The following is a 17,233-nucleotide window of genomic DNA, read 5'->3' on the forward strand; positions in this document are numbered from 1 at the left end:
TAAAGAGAGTCCCGAAATTACTTTTTGAGATGACACGCTTGAGAGACAACTTATTGCGTTTATCCAGTTTCTTATCTACTAATAGCTCTTCAGGCCCAGGACTCTAGCGTTTTGGTCTGCCATTTTTAAATACTCTAAAAATTCTCATAAATTTTGAGTATTTATGCAAAGTCAGTATAAAGTAGAATGGTATAATGAATAAAAAAGAAATATTATTTCATGCACAAAATGTATGCATCAAATGTATAAATAGCCGATACAAGAATTTTCCCTAATTGTTTTAAGCATTATTTATGAAAACTAATTGTTATTATTTGTTTAATTTATCAAAAGGACAAATATTTTTTGTCTATTCTTATGTCATTTTCTAATAACAATCATTGAAATAGTTGAACAATTCAAAGAAGTAAACTACTTCAAACTACTAGCAACAATGTTACCATTAGCAACAAAAACTTCCCATAAAGCTAACTATTTAAATTTGTTTAATTTATCAAAAGGACAAAAATTTCTTATGGGAAAATTATAAAATGTAAACACAATCAACATCACTTGCGCACATTTCTGTAATGGCTTTGATTGAATTCAGTTTAATCTTTTGATAACATTTTTTGTTCCGATAAAAAAATCTGATGTCCCAGTAAAAAAATCCAAGCTTACTTGTAAGACTTCTAGGCAGCATTTTATTATCTTTTTAAGATGAACATTTGTAAATTTGGGAACTTTTTTCGTGTAAACTAAGTCTGTGAATGATAAAATAGACTTGTAAGGATAATTTTAAAATGACTTAAAAAAGTATAGCGAAATATAAAAAAGTTTAAATAAATTTTTTTATCAAGATCTGGTTTCATTCAATTCCTTGGTCCTTCATTCACCAGTCTTAAATTTGTATTTTTTTAGTATTTTTTCCGATACGTCGCCATTTTTTGCCTCGACTACTCTATAAGCTCCATAATATAAATTCCACAATGCATTTTTTTAGTAAATGTATTTTCTAATGGGCTTTTTTATAATTCATTTGATAAAGCAAAACCTTTCATAAAGTTATTCAAATTTATAATTATCTTGCAAAATGCGCCCAGATATTTCATGTTTTCGTTTTTCAAATTTCATATACTATTTCATTTGTCATAAAAGACACACAATAACCCATTTGTTTTTGTCAAATAAAAATAAGTTTATATACAGCTGGTAAATCATATTATGTCAATATTAAATACTTAGTTATTCTTAAGGTTTGCCATAAAATGGTTTTGCTAAATTCTTTAAAACTGTGACAAATTATTTTTTTCTTTATTGTACTTACATTTATTTTAAGTATAAGTTGTTTATCCTTAACTGTATATATTTCTGTTGTTAAACATAAAAATAGAAAATTTTATATTCATAAACTGGAAGTCTACAGCAATATAGTAGATGGAGAAGTTCCCTGGACATTAAACCATTGTGCTCTTGGTGGCTACAAAACTAGTTGATATTTTGTATTATTTATTATATCTCAAGTTATACATGTACTAAAGTAGTTAAGTAAATGATCTCAATTTCTATATCATCATCAGCGTTGTCTCTTTAAATATTAAGGCTGTCTAGCTATATAAAATATAGCTTAAATCTTGGTTCCATTGCTGTTTTTTTAAAAACTAAAAAGAAGTTGATATGACTGGTTAGATGAGACCAAAAAGTTTCGACGAATCCGGCAGACTTTAATATAACTTAATTTCTATTGTTTAAAACAAAGGATTTTTAAAAATGTGCGACGATCATTGAGCAACAAGCAACGAGCATGGTTCAAAAAAAAATAATATCGTTGCACGTCCATCTTTTATACGTCCATAGTTAATGCATTTAATGTATGTGACAAAAAACACCGTCGACATTCAAGATTAGACTGGACGTCACTATTTCCAGAACTTTTAACAAAAGTGATTCAAAACAAATTTGTAATTATTAGCTTTTTATGCAGTGGCGGACTGAAAAATCTGGAGCCCCTAGGCTAATGACATATTATGGGGCCCTTGTGCAAAAGTTACCAATCTGACAGAAAAAAAAGTAATATCTTGATGAGGCTTCACGCAGACACGAGTCAGGGAGATCAACTAGATTGTGTAGGAAGGAAAACTTATCTCGAACACCTGAATACGCAATAAGACGCTTCTGCATTACAGTCAAGATGCTGTCTATTATTTGTAGGAAAACGCTTATTCTAAAATCTTCCTTTGGTAACAAGCTAACTTCCTCTTTGTTGCCTTCATGAAAAGTGGTTTGAGTACTAGCTGACCATCTGGTTTCACTAAGACTCTTCAAAACGGTTGTTGAGTCCAGGTTATTCTGAAGCACAGACCAGCGATGCGTTGAAGCACTCATAAACGAGTAAAGTTTTTAAATAATGTCAAAGAACAATGATGCTTGTGATTTGCAGTTTGCTGCTTCATTTTCTGCTAAGTTCAATGAGTGTGCAAAGCACGGGATGTATTCAGCATATGAATTCCGTGCCTTTATTATTGCTTGAACACCATGGTAAGTTCCAGACCTGTTACTAGTATTATCATATGATTGACCACAACTGTTTGTAATTTCGATACTCACTTTTTCTACAAATGCGAAAAGGCTTGTTGAGATCTCACTCGCAGTATACCCACTCATGACAAGAAACTTGAGGAAACGCTCAACGAGTACGCAACTGTCTTCAGGTAGATATCTAACAATGTAAGTTAATCGATCAACCTTCTGGTGTGCCATCATAGATACTGAATAGTACTTAGCACGCCTAATTCGGTGAACATAAGTGTCCATTAGTTGCTGGCCCAATAACTTGATTACTTCCACGACACGTTCGAGCACCGATCTGAAGTATTGGCATTCCGCATTGAATTGTTTGACAAAGTTTTCATCGATACGAGCTGCAGCCACTTAAAGGTTTCTGGTGCTCTGAACGACAGCTATGTGGGCTAAAGACTTTTCATGCGCACATATAACGGCTAAGCCATTCTTCCAGCCATTAAACTCACCACAAAAAGCATTTTTTTGCGTTGAAAGTAACTGAGTTGAAAAAAAAAAACTTTAGCCCATTATTGTCATTGCCAAACTTACTTCCTGTTTCGTTTTCATCATCATTTTTCTACATTTCGAACATCATGAGAATGAGATGTTGCCTTGGGCACAGCACTTTGAGCTGAAGGATCATCAAGAGGCATTTGTTCTGTAACTGTTACTGAAGGTTGCTTCCCAAACATCTCCGTGAGCTTAACAGTTTTTGACATTACTTCTGTGTGTGCTTCTATTGCACGTTTTCTTTCACAACGTCTAGGAGCTATTGACTTATGATGATATGACATTTTAGCGACTTCACAAAAGATAGGTGTAATACTGTATATCAAACTTTATTTACTTAGGAACAAGATAATGTTTCCATGATTATCGCATATGATCAAAGCCTTAATCTGACTGACAGATTATAGATGATAGACGCATGGATTTGTCATGGGACCAAGGAGCCCGTGCACGGGCCCCCTAAAATCACGGGCCCTTAGGCTGCAGCCTAGTTAGCCTAATGGACAGTCCGCCACTGTTTCTATGTTTCTTTCGTCAAAACAAGTCATTCAAAAAATTAATTAACAGTTAGATACTCCAAAATTTTAACTTGAATAGTTTATGTATGTAAAATCAGGACCCGATTCTATAAGAAAATTTTTTTTTTTTTGCTACACTATTTTACCCATCCGACTTGCCTTACCAATATCCTGTTTCAAGCCATATTATCAAATATTCTCGTCAATTTTGTTCCTTATTTTACAAAAATAAATTTACTTATACCCAAAAGTGCTGTATATACTTCCTCACTTATTTCAAAACAGTCTCCATTACTATGGCTTTTACTACAGTAACTGTCTCGATGTCATTCTCTAACAACGATCATTAAAACAGTTGAACAAATCAAAGAAGTAAATTACTTCAAACCACTAACAACAATTTTATTTTACTTTTAATTAAATTACTTCAAACTACTAACAACAATTTTTAACTCAGAGACGTGCTATCAGTTGGTTACCTCAGAAAAATGGTGTTAAACATTGTAACCACATTTCGACTACCTAAAGATCCTTATTGAATTAGGTAGCCATGGTAGCCATGACCTAAATAAGTATAAAATTTTAAAATCTAACAATTTGTATGTAAAAAAAAAATTGTATAAAAAAGTTTGGCATCAAAAATTACCACTGCATATGTAATGAAAGTCCAAAATTGTCTGATTAAAAAAATTTGTTAACGACCTATTTCATAAAAAAGTATTCATAGCTAAAATACGACCATGCCACTGCGCATTCATGGTAACAATGAGCCAAACATGTTGCTATAACATTATATAGAAATAAAGGTGCTGTGAGAATGGTTCAAAAAACCTTTTCATGCACACGGAGCTCAAACCAATGGCTTCCAAACTGCAAAGATGTTTTACCTGTTAAAATTAAAAACTTTGCTTTTAGCAGATTTTTTCCATTGTGGTAAAAAGAAAAGGACACTTGTAACCAGTTTGTATAAAAGCAAACAATCGATGAACTGTTTTTTTCTCAAAAGCTCCATAATCTTAATGATGGTGCTGAAGCGTTAAAAACCCAAACGAAAAAAAAAAAAAAAAAAGTGCAACGCAAACTTCTACAAGCGTCTTTAACGCTTTAGCACCATCATTTAGGTTATGGAGTTTTTGAGAAAAAAACAGTCCATCGATTGTTTTTGATAATTTAATTTTTTTTGGAAAATTTTTTAAAAAATCTATAAACGAAAATTAAATTTTTAACTTGCGCAACTTAAAATCTGAACCAGAGGTCGCATTAGTCTTGAAATAGTGCAGTACATTAAGATACGACCATCCGAAAACTTTCATCTACTTGTCTGCCTTTAAAATTAAAGTTTGAAAAAGATTTAATTGCTTTACTAATCGCTAAATGCTTTTTACTAATTGCTGAAGAATTTGAAGAATGAGATTTCTAATATTTTTTATTTTTTCGTTTGCGTTTTTTCAAGTGAGATCTCTAACATTGTTGAAATTTGCGACGCGTTTTTTTTTTCTTACAGACATCTTACAAAAACATCAGTTCTCTACGAACCACAGCAAATTATTTTTAGGTAATTAACAAAGGTTTATTTTTTAATTAAGCGTGGAAAAAGTGGCGGTTTCATATTCGTTTATCGAGGATCTTTTTAAATAATAGTTATTAATCGAGCGTTAAAAAAATAAAATAAATGTCAGGTTTTTTGTAGATAATCCAATATTTTGGAATAAATGTTAGAAGATACTCCATTTGAAACATGCAGCGTGCAAATGTTTAGGAACGAATATGTTTTTGTAGTTTTTTCTTTGATCTTTTTTTTTTCATTTTGTTCAAACGAACTGAAAATTTTACAGAAAATCGCAACCATATGTCATTCTTCGTGAAACAAAAAAAAAAAAAAAAGTTTTTAAACTATTATAAATTTCAAAAAAGTGAAAATGAGTTGTATTGGTGCAGGTTAAAACCACTAAGAAATAAAATATGAGATCATATCTTACTTCTCATCTTGATCAAGTAATCTTACATGTAATCTTTCTCATTTTATCAAGTATTATCTTTATTTCATATTTATCATCTTTATCTTTTTCAACTTTATCTTACATGGTATCATCGGACAAGCATGCAGTTTTTAGGAAAATCATGAACTTTTGCTTTTAGAGATTTTGAACAGATTGGTTTATATAGCACAAACATAAATATAACATAATACTTCACTACTAAATATTGCAAAACCCAATATTTACAGAATGCAATTCAAAGTTATTGCGTTTTTTATTCGATTAATTTTCGATAAGTAAATGATTTTTCTTTGATCTTTTTTAATAGCTCTTTGTATTCATGAACATTTCTTGTTTTTTAAAACTTTCATCAAAAACAAAAGAAGAAATTATTTCTTTGATATTTAGTTATAAAATTCTTATATTATTTCTACTAGGAATGCATCTCACTAAATCTTTTTATCAATAAAGAACCAGGTACAAAAATTCTACATAAAATTCTTTAATGATTCTCCTATAAAATAAAACTTTTAGAAACAGATTCGTTACACCATATGAAGACCAAGGAGGAAAAAACGGACACGTAACATTCAGCAACTTTTGAGAAATATGAGATTTTAAATTTTGAATTTCTTCTATAAGTTACTTTTAACTGCCTTTTGCTGATAACTTTAAATAAATTTAAAAATTAACTTAAAGAAAACGGAAGCAAAACGTAACATAAAACAGTGGTAAAAAAAAAAAAAAAAAAGACAGAAACGAAATGAGAGTCATTTCCAAACTTTTGCAAAATGATATTTAAAATTATTTATGAATAATGGCTTTGAAATTTAAAAGTTTTTTTGCATGCAAAATATAAGTTATGGTGGAAAGTCAACAATTGTAAAAATTTCTGTTTAATTGGAATAAAATAACTTTAAAAAAACAACCTGAAGAAATAAAAATCTTGCACAAAGCTTTCCACGTTACTATGCGTACACATCAAAACTTTACACGTTATTATGCGTACACATAAAAAAATTAGTAATACACAAATAAAATGCTTTATAACGTAGCTAATTAAAACTTTAGCAGTCTTGATCAAGTGTAAAACACGAGTCTTTTAAAATAACTCTTTGGGAGACTTTGTAGCCCAAAAATCAATGTCGTGTTCAGACGCACTTCGCTCAGCTAAAAAAAATTGGAATGTAACTAACAAGATTAACCTTAGACCCGCCCCAGCCCCCCAGTTGTGTTTCGTATAAATTAAACACTCCTTAATTTGATTAATATTTTTATTCAAACTCCGATGTTAGTTATTCAAAAAAGCTCCGTTTAATATTAGAACTAAAGTTTTCATCAAAAAGCCATTTTCATCAAACCATCCGCGATGAAAAGAAATTGTTGGCATTGTCTCGCTTAATAAAGCAAACATGAAACGTTGTTGTTGCTCGAGTTTTGCACCTCTATCGTTTTATAAGTAAATTGAACGCATATTTCCCAAACCTTTTAAAGTATTTTAATCATTTTGAATGATTTCTACTTTGCTTGATATGAAAGAGGATTGCCAAAGAAAATTGTTTAAGTTAATCTGTTAAGACGTATCAATCTATACGAGATCATATTGTAAGAGAAATCTTTATAGCTAAATGAAATTGGAAAACCGCGCTGGCTGTAAATTTCCTCTTGAACTTTCGATCTTTTTTTTTATCGAAGATTTTTCTAATAGTTTCGATTTCAGTAAAGTTGTTCATTAAGTGTTAGTCTTCCATCAAAATAACCAACAGTAACAATTGTTGATATTAACACTAATTTTTTGTTGAACCCTTTTAGCACCAGGCCACAGTAATTTATGTTATACAAGGGTTTGAGTTGGACTATCACACTTTTAAATAAAATTTCGTAAAATTAATAGCAACTTAAACTTCCATGCATTTTTATTTTAAAATTTCGTCAATGCAACAGTTGCACGAAACAAATTATCTAATTAAAAGTATTTATAAGTACACACCGAGGTGGTCACTACAGGTTAGGCAGTGTAACAAAAATGCACAGCCTGACACCTGACATTTGTACCAAAACATTTGTCTTAGCCCATTATTGATCTTTTAAAAGTATCAAGTTCTTTTTAAAGATGATTTTTTTCCACGTTCTCTGAAGTTCTACATACACAAAATGGCATACATATACACAATGGCATTCTAAAGTGCAACCGTCAGATAACGAATGTAATATTATTAAACGACATCACTGATATGATGCGGAGAATGCTATTTCTTTTTAATTCTTGCAACTTTATTTTATAGGAATGTGTATTCCTAGATATGTGCCTTCATAACTGCATTTAACCTTTAATGTAACAGTTGAACATAGTTCGTTTATTTAGTAAATTAACATCATTGTTTCTAGAGTTCCGGGGCCTTTACAGTAAATTAACATTATTATTTCTAGAGTTCCGGGGCCTTTACAGTAAAAGTTCAAAAACCTAACTTTTCAGTAGAGCCATTTCAAGTTTTCGAATTTTTTTTTTCACCATTTCTACATTTAGGAGTAAATGAAAGCAAAGTTGATTTTTGCTTTGCCCCGATATTGCTTTGTTAAGGCCTGGAACTCTAGATTTGACCCTTTTACTGTGTTTAGATATATTTAACATATGTGTATCTGTTTAACTTTTTCTCTTCCTTTTTGCCAATTAAACTTTGATTACTATTAATATCATTAGTACTATTTATATCATTATTGTTATTGTTATTATTATTATTATTATTATTATTATTATTATTATTATTATTATTATTATTATTATTATTATTATTATTATTATTATTATTATTATTATTATTATTATTATTATTATTATTATTATTATTATTATTATTATTATTATTATTATTATTATTATTATTATTATTATTATTATTATTATTATTATTATTATTATTATTATTATTATTATTATTATTATTATTATTATTATTATTATTATTATTATTATTATTATTATTATTATTATTATTATTATTATTATTATTATTATTATTATTATTATTATTATTATTACTAATATTATTATTATCATTTATTTATTTATGTATTTATTTTGTTATTAAACAAATGGTAATTTTTTGTTATTAAAACTAATAGTCTACATCTGATAAGTCGTTGGGAACAACTAATTTTCGAAGTTATCTTATCTCAAACAACTAATCTACTTTTTTTTTCCTTACAAAAAAAAAAAAAAAAATTAACAAGCTCTGTCGTCTTTCATGTTAAACTCCATGGTGATAAGGTTTTATTTGACGATTCTCCTGATGAACGGATTAGCATGAGACAAATCGCCTTTCTATTTTCCCTGTCATGTGTTTTAGTTGAGTCTTCAAGCTTTAAAACATATTTTAATTTAAATAAGGGGGAAGGGAGAGATAATTGTCCTGAAATCTCAATTAACGTTCATTCAAAAAATGGGGAGGTGCTACGAACAAACATTTGCAAGTTTTCATGAAAGGTTTTAAATTCTTAAAAACAAATTGACTTATCAAGGCTTTGATTCTATGATTTTATTACTCTCATGTTTACACTTAAAAATAACACACAAGCGTACACTTATAAATAAATTATCTTTGAATAAATAAAGCTTTTACGTTTTTATCCCCGTTCCAATCTGAAATGACACAGCTCGAAGTTTCTTTATGTTTCAAATTGAAGTTTTTATGCATGCGAGAATAGATGAAGACGTTTACAACAGAATTTGACATTTGCATCAAATTAAGAATAGTGTTAACAGTGATAAACACTTCATAAGTCTTGGAATGCAGTGTCGATGTTGAGAAATTAACAAATAAGTAAAAAATAAACTGAAAAATATCCAGCGGTAAAGTTAATGAAGAAAACACAATTATAACAATGAATAAAATTTTCCTTCCTTTTTGGGTCTCCTTTTTGCAGTTCCATGTGGAATGTTTTTGCGTTTTCAGAAGTACTTTGTTAATGCGTTGGCGGAAAAACTCCATGAAACCTATAGCTATCACATCTCTTGTTAGCTGCAACGACGACGCGGCCATCAGCAGTTTAGTCTTGCTACCATCAGGAGTACATGTTTTTATGCCATGATCAAAATTAACTAATATATGAAACGTCATCATATAAGGCACTGCCAGAATGATAGAAAGCGAGAGGACAGTGCAAAAGAGTGCAATTAGCACGAATTGAGAAACCTTATCCCGGAAGGGATTCACAATAGAGTGGTATCTTTCATAACTAATCATTATTAAAACTCCTTGTGTAACGGACACGGTAATCTGTAGCAAGGTAGGTATAACCTTACAACCAACTTCTCCGAAATCCCAGCGCTTATAGTGAGTCGCAGTGAGGTAAAGGAACGTTAAAGGAATTAAAATTGATGATAAGAAATCCAATATTCCCAAGGCTAATAAAAAGCGCTCAAATCTTTTTTTGTTTCTACTGACACCAAACACGAAAATAACAACTGTGTTTCCTGTAACCCCAATTACCATCACGAATACTAACATGGCTATTATAAATATATCAAAAACTTCCATTTTTGAAATATCATGATTTCCACTCTCTTTAACAAGGTGTCCTGTTTTAACAAAAACTTTTAAAATCTTGTCATCCATATCGAAGGCCAGCAAATCACGTATACTGAATTGTTTAGTCGGCAAATAATTACATTTACTTAAACTACAAATTGTTGTAGGCTGAAGCATTAATTATTTGCTTAGTGCTTAATAAGTTTCTTTTTATCGCAAAATGAGCAATTACTCTTCTCAAGAGGCGAGAACGATTCTGACATTATTTATTTAAGATGCCACTAAAATACAATATCCTACTGAGTAGGATGTGTTCTCCCGCTGAACATTACGAAAGTGTACAGAAAGCGATTAGAGTATACAAAATGACAGATTTCTATTTTATTTAAGTAAATTTCCAGAGTTTTTCAAGTTGAATCTAAACCTGACGGAAAAGTAAGTAGTGAATTTATCACTGTGCTAGATTATCAGACTGAAGCTAATTTAAGCAATTTGTTACAATCACAAATTTTCTTGACGAAACTTTTGCATTGAACCCAGAGTGCACCAGAAAAAGCGGGAAGAAAAATTGACGGAAAGTTGTCTGCAGAGTTTAAAGGTTCTTTAATGTTAATTCAAAAACGCGATTACATTTACAAGCAAAACTTCGCTTTCAAAATAAACAAACACCGAATTAATCTGTAAATTCTTTATCTGGAATTAAGAATTTAGTTGTGTAGGATCATAAATCAATTCGAAAGATTTTTCTTTTCTATTATCATTTTATAAAAAACTACAAGTATTTATTAAGGATCATTGGATTAATGGAAATTAAAGTCCTGTGGTTCACAGTGACATAACGGAGGCGATCTATTGGGAAATATATACCATCGCTCTTAAATGGAGAAATTAGCTAAGGATCCATTGTAATAGTTAAGGATGCATGTTGAGTGCAGCCTCATCATTCAATCAAATACACAACAGAAACAAAAAAATTTAAAAATCTCTCTAAAAACTATAGTTATTTACATTTCATCGTGTTTATATTTTAAAGCCTCACCAAAGTCAGTGGCTTGACTTCCAACAAACAGATCAAACTTATCGACAACCTCTTTCTTTGTTAGCTTCCCGTCCTATAAATAAAACAGTAATAGAATGTTTGTTGAAAGAACGCTTTGCCAAATAACTAAGTCTCGTGCACTTACATTATCAACATCAGCTTCATTTATTAGATGCTGAGCTTCAGAGGTAATATGATCGTAATCGGGAGGTAATATCCAAGCTGCTACTTCTTCTTTATCCATTTTTCCATCTTTATTAATATCACGATAGTTTGTAAACTGCTCTCGTTCACTCTTTACCCATTCAGGTTCTTTACCCGCAGCTCTATCTTCTTCCGGCCATAAGTCACCTACAAATCAAAAAGAGGGATCAAAACTCAGTTTTAAAAAACCAATAGAAAATTAAATGGGAAATTTTATCGTTAAGCAAAAGAACACAAGACTTCAACTTAGGAGGAACTAAAGAGGCTCTATTTTTACCAAATGCTGCCACAATTTATCATAATACTTCTAAATATCTATATCCACACAATCCTGGGTCAAAGTTAAAAATTGCAGTCAGCGAATCCTCGCATACGCTGATTGCAATTGCAGTCTCATTTCTTTTTGAATAAAAGTCAAATCCGCTGGCCACTAGTTAAAAATATTTTTCTTATATTTTTTGTAGTCCCATGTGACTACAGTAACATTACATATCATATCGAATTTGTCTACATTTTCCCACTTTAATGCACAAGGGTCCAATTAGATTTTTGCACAGCAGATGTTCTGAAGATTTGAGATATTCCTTGCTATTTATATGCAATCTCTTGTATTGTTTTTTCTTTCATAACAGCCCAATATTGCATAATCAGACATATTTTGGGACTATTAATAGGATTCATGTTCCAGGACACAAAATTGATATCACCTTTAAACTTTTGTTGACTAAAGAATTTAAAACCAGGGTTCTGGAAAAATAATTTGAACTTTTTTATGCAGCTTTCATCACCTCAATTCAAATTGATGAAAGAAATTATTTATTGTTTACATTTATATTTGGATTTAAAAAATTGCATAAACTATGTTACCACCATAATTTTTCACCTTCTTTTGAGAAAATAGTTAAACTCACAGCATTTTATCTCAACATAAAAAATACAATAAATAGAGAAAGAAAACAGTTCTACCTATATATTCATCAATGGAAATGCTTCCATCTTTATCTTTGTCAATATCTTCCAAAGTTTCTTGAACAACCAATGGTTTCATATTATCATCACTTTCTGGGTGTAAAAATGAAGCAAATTCTTCTCGGCTAAGCTTGCCATCACTATCTATATCTGCTTGCTTATATCTTCTTTCATCACGAGCAATCATTTCTTTGTAATGAACCATGTTACTATCTAACAGTAAATTAAAGTAATATTTTATAAGTGAGCATCAAAACTTACTCTAAAATTTAGAAAGCATTCTTTCCTGTTGCTCAGTTAAAATTTTTGACTCTTAGTAATTATCAGTCTTTCATTCTAACATTTTAGATTTTATTACACCAATTTACCAATTTATTTATTTATTTTTTTTAATTTACACTGTACATGAACTTTTAAAAAAAATCTTTTTACAAAACCTTTTTTTATATCAGTTGTGACCATGAATTAAATTTTATAGCCATATTGTGATGCTTCTCCAAGCTACGATATGGTATAACAATTTAGTAAAAATTTTAACATGGACTACTATAAATATAGGTTGCCACTATTTATCACTATTTAGCACACTCTTTTCACATTTGATATTTTTTGTCTACTGGATTAAATTTATATAGGAAAATTATGAAAATTTTTTCCCTCATGAAAAAAACTTTTTTTTTTTAAAATATAAAAACAAATTAATTTATTTACATATTTCTAAGGATAGTCCTGACTTACCTAAATCTAAATTTTTCAAATAAACATTCTGGAATTTTTATAGACTCGTAAAAAAAGTAATAATTTGATACTATAAAAAATGCTTTTTCACTTTTCCTGGGTAAACTGAAATTTTAAGAACACAAATTTTTTTTTTACCGTCAGCAAATCCATATGTTCCCTTTTTATATTCATCCCATGTTACAAAGTTGTCTTTGTTTAGATCATTTTGTTTCATCTGCTCTTTTGCATCATTCCAGATGTACTTATTTTGGGTAAATTTAATCCATAATTTAAGCTCTTCATTTGTAACAAAGCCATCTTTGTCTGCATCAACTTTATCATAAAGTTCTCTGTAAAAAAAAGTTTTTTGCTGAGAAATAGAGCTGGATCTTACAAAACTGTAATATTTAATAAATTTAAATATTTCTTCACCTTGCTTGCAGAACTTAAGCTATTTTTTATTTAACTATTACAATCATAAAGAATTTATTATACTTCTATATATTATTAGAGTATCTTATATAAAGATGCTATAACATATGGGATGATGCTAATTGCTTAGTTCAAGAGGAAAACTTATATGTACAATATACTTTAATACATTTTTATGTAAATCAGCTTTTAAGTATGCATGCAACACTGCTTACAAAATCTTTGTTGTATCTATCTGTCTATTTATTATGTATGCATGTATATATGTATTTATGTATGCATGCATGCATGTATATATGAGGGGTGCTCCTTACTTTTGAGTTTTAAGTTTTGTTTTGTTGACTATTCCATTTGGTTATAACAAGTATAAAATTCATACCATATACAATATAAACACAATTATAAATAATAAACTTTTGAGTTTTGAAGGTTTAACACAGTAGACAGCAAGTATTTAATTAGTTAACTTGTTTGAAATACGGCTCTTGAAAGCTATCTGGAAAGATTTTATTATTTTCTAGCATTTTGCTTTGTTTTAAGCCATTACTTATTTACAATTACTTATCTTTAATCATACACTCATAACAAAAATGCAAGTACTTAATTAGCAAACTGTAATTAGTATTGTCACAACTATAAACAGAATTTAATGCAAATTACAGCATAATTTTCACCATTCTGTTTATCATTAGGATGAAAAAATTTTTTAACGTTCTAACTAGATTTTAATATTAATCAAACTAGACGAAGTAACCGAGCTATTTGAAAATTATTTTTGATTCTTAAAGGTCCATTAGATGACCCTAGATGAATGATGAAGATTTCTGCTTGATTTTAATGAGATTGAGAAAGACTAAATAATAGAGGAAACAATACAATACTTAAAAACTGCATAGGTAACTGGCCAAGTTATGGCTCAAGCTACTTTATATAAGATTTAAATATTTTATTTATTAAAGAAAGTAAAAAAGTGCAAATATCATATGCAATCATTAACTTCACTATTATTGCTTGACATATTTTCCTGCTGATCATCTTTCTTATATGCCATCTTGTAGAATATGTGAATATTGTGGGCATAAAAATGTCACTGGATGGTAAAAGTAATTTACATTCTAAAGGTTCAGTTGTTAATTTAAGTTATATTAAGGAAATCTACATGATTTCACAATCTAAATATACTTTTTATAAAATGTCAAGTTTCCAGAGAGGTGGATTTGTTAAAATCAACTAAAATATATTCAATTGTTTATGATTAAAGACCAGCAAGTCTGCTTTTCTGAACTCCTTCAAGTCAGTTTTTAGTTCTGAATTTTTGCTATTTCTTCCTAATGAATGAACTGCATAGTTGATTTTTCGAAACTCCAATTTTGGCTTATTTGCTTGATTAATTTTTTAACAATTTTTCCAACATGATACTTTACAAAAATAACTTGTATAAGAATTTTAAATTGTATTTGTATTTAAATTTTAAACTTTGTTTATAATTATATGTAAATTTTAAATTGCATAATCAAACACAAATTTTCTTTAAATTTGTGCATTTTGATTTTGATTGATTACATTGTGTTATAAATTAGTTATGAGTTTATCATGATTGAGTTTATCATCATTTTTTTTCAAAAAAATATTTTAAATTCTGCAAAAAAAGGAGAAAAACAAATTCATAGATTTTTTCTATACAGATAAAAAATTAATAAATACTATCTACCTTTTTTTGATATAACTAGCATGTTAGGGTTCTGAATAAAAGTTATTTATATTTAGGATATGGATAAAAAGTATTTCTGAGAAACATCAACAATTTATGAATTAAGAGTATAAAACAAAAGTTTGTTATGGTAAACCATAAATTTAAATTTACTTTCTATTGCTATTTTTACTTCTTTTAATTTATAGGCTGGTTTGTGTTCCTTTCTTTATAGTAATTTGAGATTTAAAAAAAAAAAAATTCTATGACAAGAAAAGAAAGATTCAATCAAAGTGAAGGAACACAACTGTTGTCTACACTTCTCAAATGATATTTTCTGACATGGTACAGACTGGTGTAAACTTTTGAATGTAATATTGTTAAAAAATAGACAACTCTCCTGCTTATTACTTGTGTTTTTAACACAGGTAGCAAACAGACTATTTAAGTCTAATCTTTTTATTAGATTTAATGGTCAGACAATTTAAATCTAGTCCTTATATTATATTAATGTTAGTCCTTTTGGACCGCCTTAGATTGTGTGTATATGATGTGATCTGATGCGTGTAAATAACACGACACAATACTAACCCAAGTCGCTCTTTACTTTCTTCTGGTGTTAGCTCTTCGAATCTCCGGGCATCTTCTTTGCCAAGAAACGCCTCGTGGTCATATTCGATGTTGTGGACATCATTTTCTTCGTGATTTTCTGAAGATAAATCATTGTTGATAACGCGATCCTTGGGAGTAGATTCGCATTTGTGAATGACAAAGGAAATTAAAAATACAAAATACAACTTCATGATTATTTATGCCGCTTTTTAAATAGAGTTGTAAATTCTTCTCGCTTATTGCTAACCTGCGTATTTTGATTCCTTAACCCAAACCGAAACAAAAAAATGTGTTGAGTCGTGATTGGTTTTCTTTTGAGTGTGAGTGACTTATTGGATTGGTCAAAAAATCTTTTAAAGCAGTTTTGGCACCTTTTTGTATGAAATTAAACTTGTTAAATTTGCTTTATCCACCTATCACTTTTAAGACGAGGCTGTTTTTAATTTTACATTGGCTGCTTTATACTGCGGAACTGCCGGTCAACGAGAAAATCAAGTGTCTTGTTTTCTCTTGCATTTAATTATCATTAGAATCTTGTTTTCTATTAACAAAAATATATATATATTTTTTTGCTTTAAGCCATTTATTCATTGTTATTAAATCTTATGTAATAAAACCTACTAGTTACTTTAACAAGGTTTCTTAAAAATCAGTAATAAGTTTTCGATTGAGGTTGCGATGAGTTAAGAGCATAAATACTATCTTTAAGCATACTTAGTACCCCCTCCTTCATTTATTTCTAATTGCAGAGAGCTTGATCAAAGGAGCATGCTGTTTGTTAATCTGTTGCCATGATAGGTTAAATAATTTCATGGTCTGACTTAATGAGCCAAAGCCGCTGCAGAAAACTAAAAGAATATTTTAAATCCAATCCTCCAGGTCTGCAGCATCAGTAATCAGGTTGTAATACGTAAAAAACACAGTTGTTCAAAATTTCAACAGTTGGATTTATGATTTCTAACTTTAAATTTTTAGAGCAGCATTGAGAAGAAAGAGGGGATGAAAACATCCTTCCCTTTATCCACTCTGGTTACGAGAGTTTCGGGTACAATAATTTTTGAAACTTCTTATTTAAAAGCCAATTTTTCAAATATCTTCTGAAAGGCTTTTATCTCATTTTTAAAAGACTTGAGACGGAGTTATCGAGACAACTGACGTTTTAATAAAAATTACAACTTTACAAATGGAACAATAAAACAGAAATAATTAGGTTGACGTAATGCTGTGTAGCCCTCTTTAAATCATCTGATTTTTTCAAAAATGAAAATTGAAAAAAAAAAAAAAAAAATCAAAAAATTTCCGATTGAAATGTCATATATCTGACTTACAATTAGCTGTTCGCGAAGATACTTACACCATGCAACTACATTTTTAATCATTTAAAAAGAGAAGTTTAGTCGTTTTTTGTTCTTTAAAATAATAGCTAAACATTTGTTAAGAGTATATCAAAGACAACCCTTATTTTAAAAATGAAAAGGCAAACACAGCGT

General features: G+C 29.4%; 2 protein-coding genes across 2 annotated transcripts; both read right to left on the bottom strand.

The window, feature by feature from the left end:
- Positions 1-9,075: 9,075 nt before the first annotated feature.
- Positions 9,076-10,330, bottom strand: LOC145181686 (neuropeptide Y receptor type 6-like). Its single transcript, XM_080056826.2, has one exon. It carries the CDS (start codon positions 10,252-10,254, stop codon positions 9,142-9,144), a length of 1,113 nt encoding a protein of 370 aa, XP_079912952.2. The 5' UTR covers positions 10,255-10,330; the 3' UTR covers positions 9,076-9,141.
- A 711-nt stretch (positions 10,331-11,041) lies between these two features.
- Positions 11,042-17,165, bottom strand: LOC145181229 (calumenin-B-like). Its single transcript, XM_090100665.1, has 5 exons — positions 15,723-17,165; positions 13,166-13,359; positions 12,287-12,502; positions 11,262-11,467; positions 11,042-11,189 (listed from the first exon to the last, which is right to left on the bottom strand). Exons 1-5 carry the CDS (start codon positions 15,932-15,934, stop codon positions 11,082-11,084), a joined length of 936 nt encoding a protein of 311 aa, XP_089956791.1. The 5' UTR covers positions 15,935-17,165; the 3' UTR covers positions 11,042-11,081.
- Between the last annotated feature and the right edge of the window lie 68 nt (positions 17,166-17,233).

Source organism: Hydra viridissima, unplaced genomic scaffold (genome assembly GCF_058129835.1).
Source record: "Hydra viridissima isolate aposymbiotic clone 2 unplaced genomic scaffold, HvirCarnegie_v1 scaffold_10, whole genome shotgun sequence".
Taxonomy (NCBI): Eukaryota; Metazoa; Cnidaria; class Hydrozoa; order Anthoathecata; family Hydridae; genus Hydra; species Hydra viridissima.